This window comes from Aulonocara sp. 'chitande type north' Nkhata Bay, linkage group LG6 (genome assembly GCF_057382095.1).
Source record: "Aulonocara sp. 'chitande type north' Nkhata Bay isolate Kocher_YH1m ecotype deep benthic linkage group LG6, A_spYH_male_GT1.1, whole genome shotgun sequence".
Taxonomy (NCBI): domain Eukaryota; kingdom Metazoa; phylum Chordata; class Actinopteri; order Cichliformes; family Cichlidae; genus Aulonocara; species Aulonocara sp. 'chitande type north' Nkhata Bay.
In genome coordinates this window covers 2322776-2341631 of record NC_141349.1, presented here as the reverse complement: position 1 = coordinate 2341631, position 18856 = coordinate 2322776, and the positions used below count along the sequence as shown (strand labels likewise).

Below are 18856 nucleotides of genomic sequence, written 5' to 3'. Positions count from 1 at the left end.
CCAAAGTGATTGTGGTTATATACGATCGTTTTTGGATCGTTACTGTTTCTGGAGGGATTCTCTAAGTCGACGTTTCTGTTGGCTGCTGGGGCAAGAAGATGAAGTGACCGAGCAGGAACCAGCAGCGTTTAACCTGAGATAGGTCAAGGAGTTCTCCAGAGATGATAACCCAGAGCGTGGCAGGCTAAGGAAGTAAATAGCTTCCTGGCAGGACTCGAGCAACTGATTCTCTGAGTTTTAGGCCTCTACCCTGCACAGTATTAACTCTTACAATTACACTGAATGATTTTCTAAAACCACAGTTATGTTTCTTTTAACCAGTTTCAAAATTGTTTCTCCCTAAAATCTGCTTCCAGCTCTGTGTATTGATTCTCGTGCTCTGCAGGCATGTTTCCAGGGTTTTATATATATAACAAACTCTGTGAAACCTCTTCATGCAGCCTCCAGTTTCAGCCTGAAAAGGCATCTCTTTAAAACAGGGTCCTGCTGAGTCAGCCCAGTTTTGATTATCTATCTGCCAGCATGACGCTGTTCTGATTCAATCTTCACAAAACATTGAATTCCTTCATGGAAAAAAGTTAACGGTAAAAACATTTGTCCAGGAGTAAGTACAATTTCTCCAACACCTGAGCTGCTAGTATTAGCTGAAAGGTGGAAGTGTGTTTTGGACCCAAATTTTAATTAACAGTTAATTTCCTGCAGCTCTGATTTGGGCCTCTGACTAGAAGTGGGTTTAAAAAATCGATTTCCCGATTCCAAACGATTTTAGTTTAAACAAAGCGACTTCAAGTCTGAAGTGATTTTTAAATGTATTTTGCCAGAAACGCCAGAATCTCAGCTTAAAGCTCACAAAACTGTTTCCACCAAACAGCTAAAGCAGCAAACGATCAAAGACGTGAACGCAGTCGTGTGCTGAACGCCGGCAGATTCTGAAGCTGCAGGTTTCGTCACTCTGACCACAATTCACTGAACCAGCAGCAGAACAAGATCAAAAGTAGCTTCATGTTTTCAAGACATTGTCATTTATTTCCTTCTTACTTTTGCTGTTTCGCTTCCACCAGGATAAACTCACACTTCCTGCACAGCTCTCTCTCTCAGTGTACTCAGAGACCAGTTTACCATAAAATCTGTTTTCTGCATTATTCGCTGCTTTTTACGCATCAGTCTGCCGCTGTGTTCAGCGCTGTCAACGCGGCTTTTTCCATTTGACCTCTGACTAGAAAGCCTCATTTCTGGCGTTCAATACCAAAGAAATGCAAACTTTTTAAAATGATACCAAATTGTAAAACTCTCAGCTGCGTCTCCAATCAAACCTCAGCAGCGTCAGGTAATGTTCGCATGTCGATTCATGGCTCATCTGCTATAAAAGCCCAGCCAGGAAAATCTCCTTCATGTTTTATCCTCAGTTGCTTTGACACAAACACATCTGCTGTGATGTTCACACCTCTGAAGTCTCACAGTGTCAGCTTTGTTTGTATACACAGTTAGAAACATAATAATTATGATCATTTATCAGTACATATCCATAATACTTCTGACTGTCTGAGCCTAAACTGAATCGAATCAGTTGTAGAAGTCAGTGACGACACCTCGCCCGGGCTGCCATGTTAAGTAACATTAAACCTGCAGTGCAGAACTTTGTTTGCACACCTCAGCTATAAAAGGCTGATGGGCTGTTGTCGTCACCCCACCGGGCGAGTGGGCAGGCGGACAGCACGGACACCCAACTCAAGAACAAGGCGACAAAATTCTAGGTCCATCAGTGGCTTTAAAGAGGCCGGGGGAGTCATGGCTCACTTTTGGAACCAACTACTGTTTTGGCACTTTTGCATTTTGTTCATTTCTTCATCTCTGTGGCTGCACATGCTTTATCGTGCACTAAACTATGCTACACCTCCTGCTTTAAAGACCTTAATCTAGTAGTTTAGAGGAACAGCAGCACAGGCTGTGGTGACAGCTGCTCGATCCTCTTACAGAAGGTTGGTAACCTGCACCAGATAGTTTGTCAGTATAAAACCAGTTGTATTTATTAACAGAAGCTACGTTGTGTACAACATGACAGCTGTTGCATTGTCATTAGCTTTGTCCTTCTTCTCTCTTCTGAGACCTAACATGTGAATGACGTATTTACACTGCTGTGGTTCAACTTCTTTCTTTATCATTTCATTGCTGTGATCCTAGCTCTTCCTCCCTGCCTCCTCTTCCTTTGGTTGCCATCTTCATTTATCGATCACAGACTAAATATTTGGCAGTGCTGGTTTTGTTTCACTTTACTTTTCTCCCTAATTTTCCTCCCTCTCTCCCTCGTGCCCTCTCCTATTCTCAGGATATAAAGGTAACTCCTGCTAAAGAACAATAAAGGCCTTACTGTCCCAGAATACAATGACTTCACACTCTGCTTTATAACATATTTTTGGTTAAGTCCATTTCGTTTTAGGTTTTGTCTTTTCCTTTCGCTCACTGTTTTCCAGTCATTCTCAGTGCTCGGTTTAGCTAGACTTGTATTGTCGTATATTCTATTTCTGTGTTTTTTTCTGGTCATTCCTTTTCCTGTCTCTGACTCTCACACACGAAACAGACCATAGATAGATTCACACGAGAGCAGTGAATACAAATAAAAAGTGCACGCACAGTCATAAAGCAAAGGTGTGCGACTCCTGTTTCGTCTTGCATCCACAAGCCTGATATATGTGTTAAATAAGCCAGTTGCTGTCCTCCTGTCTTCGATCTGTCTTCACTTTCCTCCCCCCCAGTCTTTATCTCCATTCCTTGTTCTGGGCTTTGCTTGGTTCTGGTTCTCACTGTTATAATCAGCCTATCTGATTGCCAGCCTCACTGTCGATTTTGTGAATGAGGAATGCCAAACAGAGGCATAAAGTATAGTCTGTGGAGCGCGCAGTCCTCCCTATACTTTGTGCTCTGCCTTTATGTCTACCTGTTGTGTTTTCACATGGATTTAAACTCGCTGCGTTATTTCTTTGCCTGACGAGAAGAACGAGCACAGATGAATCCATATTTCTGAAACAAGCATCCTGTTGAATGGAAATTTCAGTCTTTGTCAGTTCACTGGGTGTTAAAATTCCCTCTGATGTCATTTCCTCTGACAGACAAAGCCTTCAGTTTGACATGTTGAGACTTTTTTCGTTTGCCTTTATTCATTTGGTTTGTTTCTGTGGCCTGTTTCCTATTATGCAGCATTTCTTTTTCTTTGTTCGCAGATGAAAAGAAAACTTCTCATTTTGCACTAATTAAAGCCGAGCAGCACGCCGTGGCCATTTTGGCTGCTGGCAGTTCTAGCAGTTCATGTGAAAGTACAACATCAGTGCATTTCACCAAAGGTTGACTGTCTGTCTGTCTGCCAGTCTGTGTCTCTCACATGTGGGCTACTGTAATTAACTGTTTTATTTGTGTGTCAGTCTGTGAGTCCATTAATTGGAGAAATGTCCATCGAACGGGGCTGAATGCCTTTATACACATCTGAATTTAACCAGTGTGGGTTTTTGAAGCCTGGTACTTTTGTACTGAAGTTGCTGAGAGAGAGAAGATAAACTTTTTAAAGTTTTGGAAAATGTAGAAAATGTAGGAAAAAAGACGGAGTGCAATTATTTCCAAAAGAATTTAGAGTGAAAATAGTACAAACACACACAACAAACGTGGCAAATGTTGAAACAAACTATTGTTTTGGGGAAAAAACGATGAAGTTACCTTGATGTCATCTAGTGGCCTTAGTGTACTAATGCACCACAGTATCATCACCTGCTGCTATTTGAACCTTAGCCTCAAGGACGCAGCTGCATTTCACGTGTCCAGTAACAGTGATTTTAGAAGTCTTGCCCAAAGCCTCAAATACGGTCCCATCAATACAGAATTTATCTGAATAAAATCTTTTAATAGGAAGAATGCAGATCCTCTGTATCTTACACTGAGCCTGGTCATTCATCTTTACTCTGACAGACAGCCTCTCTGAGATGCTATCATCAGATCTTTAATGAATCTAATACTTTACATACATCTTACATTGTTCCACAACTCACCAACAGTTGGTTGGTTGTTTTCTTTAGTATTAAACAACCTCTCCGTTTGCTTTTTGCAGCTTTCTAGTAGGGCTGGACGATATGGCCTAAAATCCATATCGTGATATAATTTGAAGCACGTGCGGTAACGATATATATCTCGATATATTCTTTTCTTCTGTATAACGTATTTTCCACACTATAAGGACTTAAAATCCTTTAATTTTCTCAAAAATCGAGAGTGTGCCTCATGTATGAATTCTGGTTGTGCTTACTGACCTCGAACCGATTTTGGCTGCAGAAATCTGTTAAAAATGTTTTAGTACAACTTTGGTAAGCCGCACTGCTTGATGGATTGTCAGAGCATTACGGCTGCCGTAGTGAGGAGCTTCACGGAGTAATCTGGGTCCAAAACTCCGTCAGCTTCAGGTCCCAAAGTCAAAGTTAAAAACAGTCTAAATTCTTTCATCTTTAATAAAATCATCAGCGTTGCTGCTTTACCAGGTGTAACAGTTAAGTTTAACATCCAGGCATCCATGAAAACAGATTTATTGAATTACAAGTTAACAGGAAGTTAGCTCGCTAGTTTCCACCTAAACATTTCATACCATGTTCTGACTGAGAGATTTTTGAAACTAATTCAAACGTACAGCTCTGCTACCACTTCCAAAATAATGAAGACAGAAAACTAAACAGCAGTGGCGTTTGTAGGGTTACTGACGTTGGGCTAGCTGGTATATAATGTTGTGCTACGTGATTGCTAGCGACACAGCTATGTTAGCATAACATTAGCACAGTGAAGCTGGAGGATGAAGCCAACTTTTCTTCCACTCGATAAAAGTTAACGTGAGGGATTCTGGTGGTCAGGGACAAATGCAATCGCATAGCAGGATGCTGTACACGGGCCAACCTTCAGTCAGGAGAACAACTGAGATTATTCATCCACAATACGAGGTTAGTTATTAATATACTGCAACAACATGGGAACAGAGCAGCTGCGAGAGAATTCAACATTAATGAATCAATGTTACGGAAGTGGAGGAAGCGCAGTTTTTGGCTTTCCCCATATTTCAAGAGTGCTTCATCTCTTTGCTGTGACTGTTGCCCGTCATAATTTGCAGATGATAATGGTTTTAGCCGCTGCGATGCTTTCAACCAAAACAGGCGCAGCTTGATGACATCATCAACATGTGCTATCGCGATAGAGCGGTATAGTCAAAATCTCTATCGTTGGCCAAATTTATATCGTTTCTATCGTATATCGTTTATATCGCGCACTCGTACTTTCTAGTTTTAATTATTGGAAATCGTTGCATTCTGTGCATTTCCATTTTACACCAACAACCTTTTGTCTGTTAGAATCATTTCTGAATAGCATCTGAAACCGCATTTATACTATGATGGGATGTTTTCTAAAATGTTCTAAACTGACAGCTGGTATAAACATTTGTTGAATGAAACAGATCGATTTTGGCTGTAGCACCGATCCAGCCCAGTCTCAGCCCTATCAGAATCCAAAGGCCAGCTTAACCAAAATTAAGTCCTGTTTATTTTTTCTATTTGATCCTTTTGGATGAATATTTATTGTAGCCCATGTGTGTATTTTTTGCTTGTTGGTGGGTTTTGTCAGATGTTTGAATTGAAGAGTCAGCTCAGTGTGGTGCAGCAGAGTCCAGACTCAGTCCTGTGGGGGCCTCCAGTGCCCCTCTGGCTGTTTTTGACTTTTTCGTCCCATCATGGTCTCGGTGCTGTTTCAGAGGTTTTTCCAAGTCAAGAGGGAAACTCCGAATATGTATCGTTTTTAGCATGAACGTGGCCCTAAATTAAATAAATAATAATGATCTCCTCTCACAGCAATTCAGTACAAAAATATCATCACCTCACTTCAAAGACGTATATAGGTTTAAGCCTGTCTTCACCCTGACGGTCATCATGGTCCCCTCCTTTATTCCCACTGCTGTGACTTTGCTAACTGTGCTTGTCCCCTGTGCCCAGAGGGTTGTCCAGGTCTCTGCAATAACAATGGACGATGCACCTTGGAGGCCAGCGGATGGCACTGCATCTGCCAGTCGGGATGGAGAGGGGCGGGGTGCCACGTTGCCATGGAAACACTATGTACCGACAGCAAGGACAACGAAGGAGGTATGTTTGTGTAGATACACTAAAAGTGGGGAGACAGATGGTTAAATGTATGAACAGATTTGTTTGACGGCTGAATGAACACAGGATAAGGACGACTACAAAGACAGACATTAGGAAGAAATGAACAGTGGACAGGTGCTTTAGAAAGTGGTCGGAGATTACTTTGAAAAGCACAGGTGAGTGCAACACCCCCTCAAAACCCCTCCCCTCCCACACGCATTAAATTGCAGGGGACCGAGGAAAAATGACACATCAGTTTGTACCATCCAATCACTTCAAGAGCTGATAACAACACTGTGTTAGAGTGGGAGAGAGTAAGTACAAAAGAGTACTTACTTACTTTGCCTGTGTATGTATGGGTGCTCAAAGTAATGCCTGATGATGAATAAATGATGAGGTGGTGACTGTGCTGCTGCCTGCTGGGCAGACACTCATGTGCTGTGTTCCAGTAAAGTGTAAAGGCTGGGCACGGCTGCCTGAACGTCTGAGTGCCTCTAACCTGCACTCTCTCTAGTATTTTTACTTTTTTGTCATTTTTCAAATCTGGTCTCCATTAGTGTTTAGAAAAATGATAAATCAGGATGCGCTTTAAGATGGTTCGACCTTGTGATTGATTTACAAACTTGAGCGTTGATCTACGCATGCTGAAACTTATTGTGACAGTGCCGTAGAAAGGTGCACCAACACTACTGGGAACTGGATCTTTTGTAGGCATTACATATGTCAGCTAACAGCTGTTTTATCCAGCAACATATGCACTGTGCCAGTGACACAGCTGGGACTACTTTTAATTTGATCACTATGTTAACAGAAAAGAAAGGAAGAGAAATCAGAGGACTGCTTTGTCAGTCAGTGTGTGTTTTTAATGTCACTGTATGCAGAATGTACACGTGGCTTTTATCAACTAATGGAGACAAACGATTTTGTTACCTTGCACTCCTCCTTCTGTCCCGACTCCTTACTTGCTCCCCTTATTCCTCCCTTCGACACGTTTAACTCGTCTGACCTAATCTTATCTGTCTGTGTGTTTCAATCTGGACACTACAACAATAATATTGTTAAAGCAAAACCTCTGAGACAGTAAAAGTTTTAAATATTATTCTAGCCTATCAGCTGACAGTATTTGTCTCTGTCGCTCTTCTTGTCTCACCTTCTTTGTCTCTCTGTACGTGCACACACGCTGCATCGGCTGCATGGTGGATCAAAACCTGATCGTATTTTCCTGCATTTATAATTCCATCAGGTTTGACAGACATCACTGGCTAAAGTACAGCCTGAAAATGTGACAGAGCGTCCACTATGTTTCACTGATGGCTGTAGACACTCGCTGTTGCGCGGCTCCTCCTCCGTACGCATGAGGACAGCACTAAAGCTGAGTGATAAAGGAGCCGCTGTCTGCAGAAAAAATTGAAAAGCTTTCAGAAGCACTGAAGACCTGCTGGTTAAGACCACTTCAAAAAATTACAAGGAAGTCTGGCTTTTTGGATGCAAAATATAAAGGGCTCCAGGAACCTTACCAGAGTTTATAAAATCATATAAATGCTGCAGATTTTAAACGTGCATTAGTACATTTCCGTCTGTTGGTCATTGAAACCTCTGTCTGAAAGACTGAACAAATTGTTTATGTAGCTGTTGCAGCTAATGCTATGCTGCCTTTGTTTGCTATGAACTGAAACATGTTAAGCTGTTCATTAGATTTCACATGTAAAGCTTTTAAATGACTATGTTTTCCCCAACTCTGTGCTAGCTTTGTGACTGTAGGGCTTGTGCATGTTTCAGATGGCTTGGCTGACTGCATGGATCCAGACTGCTGTCTGCAGCCTTCCTGTCAGAATCAGCTGTACTGCAAGGGGTCACCTGACCCAGGCGAGGTGCTCAGCCAGTCTCCATCCTCAGTGCCTCCTCAACAGGTAAGAAGATCCCGTCAGAAATCGACAAAATGACGACACCTTTCAGCATCAGATTACCCATTTATTTATTTTGCTTTTCTTAGGCTGCCAGATCTTTCTACCAGCGCATTCACTTTCTAGTTGGGCCTGAATCGACTCACATAATCAATGGTGAAAATCCTTTTAATAAAAGGTAAACATGTCTTCTGTCGTGTTTTCTCTTTTCTTTTTCTCTTACATTTTAGGGATAAAGCAGCAACATTGGCATGCACATGCAGATGTTCATTCCAAGCCATGGAAACACTGCTTTGCTGTAAATGACTGTTGGATATTGCAGACATCTTACTGTAAACTGTTTTTTTCATGACATATTTTATGGGTTCAGCTCTGCAGTAACTGGATTCACCCGTGTTCATCATTCCACACAGTGTTATTGAGCAGTTACAATAACCATGTACTCCACCTGCACATTGGCAGGGAAAAATCACACATATTCATATCTCATGCACTGCTCTTTGAAGCATAAATGATCTGTAGTCGTAGGTCAAAGTAGGTTTCATTGATGTCCTTGTTTTCTGTGATTGTTTGACTAATATTTTTTAAGCCTGCAGGTCATGGTGTATCCTATTTTTGTTTAGCATAATATGAGAAGTGGTAGTTTAGCTTTGCTTTCTGTAGGCATGAAAATGATAAAACATGTTAGCAAAATCCAAATATAGTGCTCAAGGTCTGCTGTTTTCCCTTGCCAAAAGCCATTCCTGCCCACACCTGCCTCAAAGATAGCATTCATTGAGAGTGATAACAGGGAATGACAGGGGCCAGTCTGCAAATACAGAGGCTGAAAGGCAGCTCTACTGAGAGGGAAGAAACATGACAGCAATTGTGTTTGGCAATCTGTCTGCTTTTGTCATATTTTTATGATTTACTGAATATTTCATAAGAGGAGAACCTGTAATACCAAACCTGTAATAAAGTGTCCAGTGTTTCCCTAATGGGATGTACCTGCAAACGTAAAAGATTATTTTAGACATGAAAACACAGATATACTGTGTGTGTGTGTGTGTGTGTCTGTACTCTTTTAAGGATAAGGCTTACAGCCACAGAGATAAAACTCGTGTGATTTCTAATGGGTAGAAATGCTCAACATCTAACAAAAGACGACTCAGATGCAGGGCAGGGAATGGTTTTGGACTAAAACTGTAGGAATGTAAGGGTCTTCTGGAAGAAAATGTCAGCTGTGTCTCAGGTGATAGACTGCGCACAAATTATAAGGTCAGTGCTTTGATAGCAGGCAAAGCATGGGTAAAGTACTGAAAAATGTCAAGCATCTGGCATCGTCTATGGTCTGGAATAATTTTACCTTTAGATGTCAGATATGACAAGTTGCCAATTAAATTACATGAAAATAAATGTAAGCTGCTCAAACATCTTGCAGTTGTGACCTGGTTGCTAGTAAAGCTAATTGTTAGATTACTGCCTGTAGCTTATTGTCATGGTATTGTATGTGCAATGATATTTATGTGGATTTTATGGAGCATCGCAAATGATTGTGGGGGAAAATTGGGGGTTTAAGATGATTTTGTTTTTTGCAATTTTATTTGCGTGTGTGTGTGTGTGTGTGTGTGTGTGTGTGTGTGTGTGTGTGTGTGTGTGTGTGTGTGTGTGTGTGTGTGAAAGCAGCTCTACACAGGAGCAAGTAAAATGGGATGAAAAAACTAAAACACTGAAATCCAATCCAAGCATGTCTGACATGTTTGTGACTTTATAATGAAGTGCATCAGACAGGAAAACAAAACCTGAAACTGGGAACTGACTGGGAATAACAAGGCAAGCAAGGAGCGCGGGGATAAGGACAGGAAACCTGAGGGAACACAGCTGGAATTAATCAGACAGGGAGAAAACTGAGCACACTGAAGAGGGCGAGAGACTGTGGAAATAAAACAGGAAGTCCGATTACCATGGCAACAAAGACCAAGACATGCAGGCTTGACACTTGGACTGGGAAAAAATAGATATGGGAACATGACTGACTGGTGAGAGAGAGAGGGAACACTGAACACGGGAACAAGAGACGAGGCCGACAAAACCCGGCAGATGCATGTGGTTCTTTTTTCCACAATAACCACACAGTAACAGAAAACACATAAACACCGATGCAAACGACAACATGTACTGTAAGTACCGTGGTGACATCAGCATTACTCAGAAGTTCCTCCGTTGTCGTTTTTTAAGTTATCCCTCAGTGGACTCTGCAGTTCGATCACAATGAGTAACATTGCAGAGCTACGGTGAGCTGTGAGTGTTTCCATCTCTTAAGACAGTTTTCCAGCTCAGCCACAGGGACTCAGGGAAATTTCACTTCTTGATGGGCTTATTTATGTATTATAACTATTTGCCATTAAACATTTTGTAATGTTTTAAGTAAATCTTGCAGGCAGTGTGAGTAAACGAGTTCTCTCTGCTCTCTTCTCTCTTTTTAGCTTGGTGTCGATAATTCGAGGTCAGGTCCTGACAGCTGATGGAACACCTCTGATTGGAGTCAACGTGACATTTGTTCACTATCCTGAGCATGGATACACTATAACACGCAAGGATGGCATGTGTGTACTTATTCATTATTAATATTTTCATATACTTTTATACAAACATTGTGCCTTTTCCAAAAATGTCTCCTCTCAGCAGTGGTTTAAAACAGATGTTAATCATCGTCTGTTCACTAAATAAACTTGATGACCAGGGTGGTAAACAGGGCTCCTTCATGGAGGTTTCCACCAACAACTAGAATGAAACCATTTTCATATCAATGATCTGCATGTGTGTGAAACATATCCTGAAAGTAAAAGTGGATGTAGCTCCATGTAAATGTGAAACCTGCATTCTTTCAAATGCCCAGCAGGGGGGGGGGGGTCTCCTGAGTAACCCCCTCACAATCAGACACACACACACGCGTGCACACCGTGTTTTTACATCCCTTAGCCTAAACCTAACTGTCACCTAATTATAACCCTGACATTAAAAAACACCTTTAACTTGTGGGGACCGGGATTTTGTCCCCATAACAGTGTTGGTCCCCACAAAGATACATAAACACACACAAACACAAAAACGGACAGCCAACAACGGGAGAATGACATCTACATTGTGCTCTTACATTCCCACCTCAGCTCACACAGCTTCTTCATTCTCACGTCAGCTGAAGAGAACGTGTGAGCGTGTGGGGAAGACGCTTTTTAAAATGCACTGGATTCACAGGGACGCACTCAGTCACTGTTGAACACACACACCTGCACACAAACAAACGTGCTCACACACTCCAACTGTAGGTATGTAATGCACACAATATATAGACACAAGATGCACATCAGCACACTCACAGAATTTAATGAGCCAATTACACCGTCACAAATGAAAGTTTAAGAGTCTTTGTCCTGCTGAAGTTTGCAAATCCACTCTTATATTCTGTAACAGTGAATTAAGAGGCTTTCCTTATTAAAGCTTGTATAATTCAGCTGCATGGTACTCACACGTCTTGTTTCCCAGCACTCACTGTACACATTTGTTTGACGATGATGTGCTGACAGGTTTGATCTTCTGGCCAATGGCGGGGCATCCCTCACACTGAGCTTTGAGCGTGCTCCCTTCCTCACGCAGTACAGAACTGTTTGGGTGCCGTGGAATGTCTTCTATGTGATGGACACGCTTGTGATGAAGAAGGTGAACGACTGAGGGTCTGACTGTTGACACTGCACTGAATATGCAGATACGACCTTTGTTTCATTTACTCTTTCTATCACAGATGTATTCGGGTTAAATGAATAATTGAATCAGTGCTGTGACTGCTGAGCTCACCTTTCCATATTCAGTGACCGACACATGTCGTGTCTGGCTGTTTCAGGAGGAAAATGACATTCCCAGCTGTGACCTGAGTGGTTTCATCAGACCGAGTCCTGTCATTGTTGCTTCTCCTCTGTCTACATTTTACAGAAGCTCACCTGAAGATGGCCCCATCATACCTGAAACACAGGTAATGAATCAATCAGAGGACTTTAATGGGAGCTAAGACACTTTGAGTATGATCTCTCTGTCTGTGAATAAGTTTGCAATGTAAAAATAATGTAACACTTTGTGCCAGCTGTGTTATACTTGGCAAACTTAAATCTTTAGGTTGAGCAGATTAAAACATGCATATGTGTTTTGTATGTGTTTGTCCATATAAAAAACAAAGCCAGTGTCTTTGCACATGAATAGGACAGCACATCTATGTGTGTGTGTGTGTGTGTGTGTGTGTGTGTGTGTGTGTGTGTGTGTGTGTGTGTGCGCACATGTTCGAGTGTAGATCAAAAGCAAGCAAATGGAAAACTGCTCCTTAGCTTTTGGTGGAGCTGGCTCCATTAGAGGGAGGGCAGTGAGGCCGGCCTTAAAGGCATGAAATGGATCTGTAATGAATGCTAAATGCACAGCTAATGAAAAGGCAATAGTGCAGCTGAGAAGTATAACACTGCAAATGGAGTATTCCCTCAGGACTGTTTTTTCAACGTAGTCTCAATCAGTTCTTCTCTCTCCCTTTTCAGAAGTCTTCTCAGCTTCTGTCCTGTTGCTTGTAGATCATTTACCTCACATCGCTAGGATAGGAGTTCTTTTTGTCTCATTTGGAGTTTAATTGTGTATCTTTTTAAATGTTTATTGACAGACCCCTGAAATGCTGTAGTTTGGACCTTAAAAGTACAAACATTGAGACAAACTCATACCTCTAGATTTGTGGAAGTAAACTGCAGCAGGTGGAAGAATCACAAGCAAATCAGGAACATGCAGTCTCTGCTGTGTACCTGGAAATGAAACTCAGTCTTCTTTTCTGTTGTTTTGTATTCAATAACTTCTTTTGGTTCTAACTCCATGGCAGTCATTAGGCACTAGGCAGAGCTTTGCAGGGGGGCAATGTCAAAAGCTTTAGGACCAACTCCTGTGACCTGCTCGTATTTATGGTTCTGGGAAAAGAACCATAAAAACATCATCAGATTTAAATGTCGCTGATCGTCTTCGATGGCATGTCGAGACAGCTTCCAGCTGCTATTTTTAATCTAGCTCTCTAATTTGTGACTGCTTACACTTCTGCATTGCATTTGCACCACAAACATCAGTTTCTCTTCACAATCAAAATGTGATTCAACTGCAGACTTTCATCTTTATTTATGTTTAACAAAAGTATTACATTAACTCAGTGGTTCTCAAACTTTTCACATCATCCTCACATGACAGGAAGAAAGATTTTCACACCTCATCTAAACAAAGCAATGACAGAAAAGCCGAGCTGCAACTTTATTTGGATAATAAACTCATTCACGGTGAATCCTTCAGCAGTTTCAGCAAACAACAAGTGAAACAGAATGTGAACGTTGCCAAACATGGAATAAAGTTCAGTGTTAGTCTTATAAAACTTGTGAACACAGATGAAATTTAGTGAGAGTTTTTGACTGCAGAGCTGTGGCGGGGCGTGGTCTGCGGCGTGGCTGTGGGGGAGGCGGGCGCACCTGAGCGGCCTCTGCAATCACGCCTCGCCGGCTTAAAACAGAATGAACTGGGTCCTGTCGTTGCTGCTGGTGTGTGTAGGCTGTAGCTGAAAAGCTGCAGGCGAGTGTAAGTCGACAGATGCAATAAAGAAGAGTAGTGAAAAGTGCGAACACGTGGTCGGGTCTCTCGTGCCCCAGTCCTGGGTTTCAGCATCACTGCAAACGATGCGCGACAGACCCGTTCGCACTTTTCAGTACACTTCTTTATTGCGGCTGTTGACGTCCACACGCCTGCAGCTTTTCAGCAGATGCGCATATTATTAACATGACTGCTGCAAATTTCTTCTTTCCGCCATAGAAGCGATTCCGATGGTAAACAGTAGTTCTGCATGACTTTTCTGCCAGGTAACCTGCACACCACCTGTCAGAGCTCTGCACCCCAGCAGTGGGGCGTGCCATGCTGTTTGAGAACCACTGCGTGCATTAACTGTTCATTAATAATGGAATTTTTTATACATAATCTCATCTTGAGAATCTCCAAGGTAAATGGACCGTTCACTGACAAGCAGCGGCTTGCCCAGGTGCCTATGTCCTGATTATTGTCTGACAAAAGAAGCAGATAAAATATCTGGAACTGATTCAGTGTGTTAAACGTTTATTTCGTAGCTCCCAGTTTGAGGTCCACATGTACGTTGATGCAAGTGAAAGAGGATTTGCAGAATTGTTTCTTCGGTTTCTAAATTAAACATTCACAACATAAAACCTAATCGAGAACACCAAAGTCTAAAACAGAGGCTTTATAGCAAGGTGCAAACCACTGGTTACACTCAAGAACAAAAAGACAAGATTAGATTTTGCCAGAAAACAACTGAAAGACTTTGGCAGGAAAATGTTTGGACTGATGAAACCAAGCTGAACCTGTACAAGGATGTTAGGAAGAAAAAAATGAATAAATAAAGAACATGAAGAAAGTGAAGGGAGCAGAATTATGGCATGAATATGCAAGGCTGTCAATTGTACTGGGCTATTAAGTTGCATGCACACTGGGACTGTGATTGTTGGTTCTGGTTGCCTGGGTGAAGCTCTAGCAGCTCATATGTCAGTCAGTGGCATTCTTCCCTGTCATTGGTAGTCTCCTGAGTCACTCCTCTGAAAGTTTATTGTGGGTCTGCCGCACTTGGCATCGACAGCAATTTTGCGCTTAGTACAGCACTTCATCAGGAGCATCGGTACCGATACCGGTGCCAAATCGGTACTTTTGAAACGGTGCTGGTGCTCAAACGGTGCTCAAACCGGTGCTTAAAGAATGGAGAACACACACTTTGTCCAAAAACCTCTCATGTTCAGCTGTTTTTTGTAAAAAGATAACAATGTTAGCCTTTTCTGCAGCTATGGAGCATATATGGTATCACTCTTGGCTGGAAGCAGTGCTTAAACAATGGAAAAAACACAAACTTTGTCCAAAAACCTCTCATGTTTAACTGTTTCCCACTTTTTCTTTGGTCATTTTAGCCTTTTTGGCCAGGGTGAAGGGAGTATCTGCCATCAAACAAGAGGACAGCTGCATGTAGCTATGATGGTGTTTGCTAGTTCACCTTACCTGCATTAATGTAATAACGTGGTTAGCCTACTCAACGTAAATTACACGCGAACAACATTAAGCTACTCACGCAGAGAAGAACGGCTGCTGCTGCATCATCATCCTCATCATTTCTGCTACACTGGCAGGGCTAGGGGCCAGGACTCTCCTCTTCGTGTTTTTGGGGGATGTTGCTAACTCCGGGTCTGATAACAGGCACCACACCCGCAGTAGATGTGCTCAGTGTGAGGTCTCGCAGCAAGCTGTCAAATACGGCGCATTTCTCTGCTTTTAACAAAAAAAAACGCTATGCGTCGCCAGGTGTTTCATCAGATTCGAGGAGTTACCTCCTTTGACAGTATCACAGTATCAGCTTAAAGCACTTGTTGCTGCTGAGTTTGCATATTTTGCTGTGAAGTACAGCCAGACTTTTGACCGCTTCGCCTTGGACATTTTTAATCTGTAGCTCTGCTCTAACAGAACGTACGTACCTGGCCCCGCCTACTATCCTCGGAAACGTAAAATGATTGGCTAGAAGTGTATCACAGCTCAGGAAAAATAAAGCACAGAAATAAAGCACCGAAATGTGCGCTGCTTTTCGGTCTGGTTACTACCGTTTATGTCAGAACCGGACACCGGTACCCATCCCTAATCAGGAATGTGGTGGAGTGTGGTTTGTGGCTCAGCTGCAGGGGACGGGTAAAGCAGTGGGTTCAATGCAGGGAAGGCTGGCCAACACAGCTGATATCATCACTCTAACCACATCTACCCTATTTCAAAGGGACAGAGGAGACAGGTGGTGTGAAGAAGGAGTAAAAGAGGCCATCTCTTTTCACTGTGGACAGCCATCATTGAACACACAGTTGGCTCACTTTGGCTATCAGAAAGGTCCACTTAGAGTTGGAAAATAGATTGAAATAGTTTTGAAATGGGGCATCTTGTAATCGGAAGGTTGCCGGTTCGAGCCCCGGCTCCAACGGTCTCGGTCGTTGTGTCCTTGGGCAAGACACTTCACCCGTTGCCTACTGGTGGTGGTCAGAGGGCCCGGTGGCGCCAGTGTCCGGCAGCCTCGCCTCTGTCAGTGCGCCCCAGGGTGGCTGTGGCTACAATGTAGCTGCCATCACCAGTGTGTGAATGTGTGTGTGACTGAATGTAGTGCTAAAGCGCTTTGAGGTCCACAGGGACTAAGTAAAGCGCTATACAAATCCAGGCCATTTACCATTTGGAACCGTGGGTACTGATGTGTCTGGTGTGTTTCGTTTCTTTCTGTAGGTTCTACAAGAACAAACATCAATACCTGGCAGTGATCTAAACCTGATCTACCTTAGCTCCAGAGCAGCAGGATATAAACCAGTGCTGAAAGTCACCATGACGCAGACATCAATACCTTTCAATTTGATGAAGGTGTGATGAGTGATATTTCCCAGCATTTCAAGTTACAGCTAAGACAAATGCCTACCGTTACTGTTTTCTGTGAATTAATCAGTATCATGAAGTTAACCCTTTCCTGTCAATCCAGGTTCACCTGATGGTGGCAGTGGTGGGCCGCCTCTTCCAAAAATGGTTCCCTGCACAACCAAATCTGTCATACACATTCATCTGGGACAAGACAGATGCCTATGGCCAGCGTGTCTATGGACTATCAGAGGCAGTCGGTAAGTTTGTACAAATAGAAAATACAGGCAGTTTTGGGCATTTGCTATAAGGGTTGGTATCTGACAAATCCTCAGCATCACATATAGGGCTTTAAACAGTGTCACTGCCACTCTGCATGAAACAGCATTAGTTTAATCACGTTCGCAGACACTTTTCTAACAATCTCATCTTTTTCTTCCTTAAATTGTTTATCTGAAGTTGGATGTTAATGTGTTAAATATGTTAAAAAGTGTTTTGAAACTTACAACATGTAATATTCTCTTTTCACTCATAAATGCAGAGGCTTGATTTTTCCATCATCTAATGTGGTGTGTCTAAAGCACCAAAACTGACAACAACAACAGCGATATCAACAAGGAGCTCTTTCTATGAGAACTTGAAGTTCCACCTGTTGCTCAGGGGACAAAACAAAATGGCTCGGCCATACGAACTCCTCATGTTAAATATAAATCCAGATGCCATCGTTGCCTTCGCTGTCTCACCTGGACCGTGGTACTGACACTCACTAGTCTCCAGCCTCCTTCCTTCTGCCGAGTGTACAGTCTCAGGGTGCTGGACGTGTGGTCAGGAGCTTCCTCGTCTTAGATGTCAGTGGCTTCCATCGCCTCCTTTGACCAGCTTATTACCCCAGCAGGGTACCTGATCACGGGCAGGGCGTAGGTGTTGATGGCCCGGATCTTGTTCTTTTTATTCAGCTGACTCCTCAGGACTTGCCTGACCCTCTGCAGGTACTTGGTGGTTGCAGCTTTCCCAGCGGCCTCTTCGTGGTTCCCATTTGCTCGTGGGATCCCCAGGTACTGGTAGCTGTCCTCGATGTCTGCAGTGTTGCCATCTGGTAGTTCGATCCCCTCGGTTCTGACTACCTGACTACTACACTTCTCCAGTCCGAATGACATTACAGTGTTGCTGCTGTATATCAGTGAATCAATGTCTCGTTCATGCTTGGCATACAGCTTGATGCCGTCCATGTAGAGGAGTTGTTACTAGTTGTTTCGCTGTCACTCTGGATCCCTCATCCTGTGCATGTAACCCCTTCTGCTGGGATTACTTGCGTAGTAGCATTCCAACAGTGCCCTATTTTCATCTCTTGCCCACTTATGCTACCTTGTTCCAGTAGCCCGTTTCTCATCAGCATGTGCTGTTTCCTCAACAACTGATGCACCTTGTTAATCTTGGCAACGTCTTAGTCGGTATAGCTTCATTTTTATGTCTCTCACTCATGTCCAAGGTAGGCTTGGTTAGCATCGGGGGGGGGGGGGGCTTGTCTTGCCTAGAGCCGCTTACTGGATACAGACGCCTCGCCCTGGTCGGGAGTCGGACCAACTCTAATCACTGGACACATCTTTTGATTTAATGTTTTTTCTTTATTAAAAATTGATGTATAAGTCTAATTATGTCTCATATTTTAGCTTCCACTCTTTGCTTTGTTGACAGCGCTGCAAACCCTCGGCCTTCTCTCAACGAGCTTCATGATGTAGTCTCTTGAAATAGTTTCACTTCACAGGTGAGCCTGTCAGGGTTCATTGGGGGAGTTTCTTGCCTTCTAAATGGAGTTGGGACCATCAGTTGTGTTGTGCAGCAGTCAGGTTGGTGCACAGCTGACAGCCATATTTGACAACTGTTAGAAAATTGCTAAAATCAAGCGCTTTACACTACATTCAGTCACCCACCCATCCACACACACATTCACACACTTGTGATGGCAGCTACATTATTATGTTCAAATAGCTGCTAATGTCACGATCCTGGGTCTTATGACCCAGTGTTTTGAGTTTTAGTTCATTTTGATGTTTTAGTTTATGTAAGCCCTTCAGGTTCCTAAGTTCATTTGTTATCATGCTTAAGTGTTTCTAGTTCTTATTATTTCCCCCTCGTGTTTCCAACTATGGTAAATCTCCCCTGCTCTTCATGTGTTTCATGTCTGTGTCTTACATTGTGAAGTTTGGGTTGTCATGTCTATGTCTCATTATGTTTCCTGTTTTATTGTGAAGAGGTCTGGTGTTTCTGTGTTCATCGTGTTCAGTTTTACTCTTCCCCTGTGGCGTTGTTATGTTCATGTTGATCTACTGT

General features: G+C 42.7%; 1 protein-coding gene across 6 annotated transcripts in view; it reads left to right on the top strand.

Moving 5' to 3' along the window:
* tenm3 (teneurin transmembrane protein 3) overlaps nucleotides 1-18856 on the top strand; it is a 358662-nt gene that overhangs the window by 287583 nt on the left and 52223 nt on the right. For all 6 annotated transcript variants that reach the window (XM_086294598.1, XM_086294603.1, XM_086294602.1 and 3 more), the window contains 8 exons: nucleotides 6009-6155; nucleotides 7935-8065; nucleotides 8149-8237; nucleotides 10525-10644; nucleotides 11626-11758; nucleotides 11940-12068; nucleotides 16403-16534; nucleotides 16650-16785. In XM_086294598.1, the coding sequence (XP_086150724.1) occupies nucleotides 6009-6155; nucleotides 7935-8065; nucleotides 8149-8237; nucleotides 10525-10644; nucleotides 11626-11758; nucleotides 11940-12068; nucleotides 16403-16534; nucleotides 16650-16785 (1017 nt within the window). The remainder of the gene's footprint in view (nucleotides 1-6008; nucleotides 6156-7934; nucleotides 8066-8148; nucleotides 8238-10524; nucleotides 10645-11625; nucleotides 11759-11939; nucleotides 12069-16402; nucleotides 16535-16649; nucleotides 16786-18856) is intronic.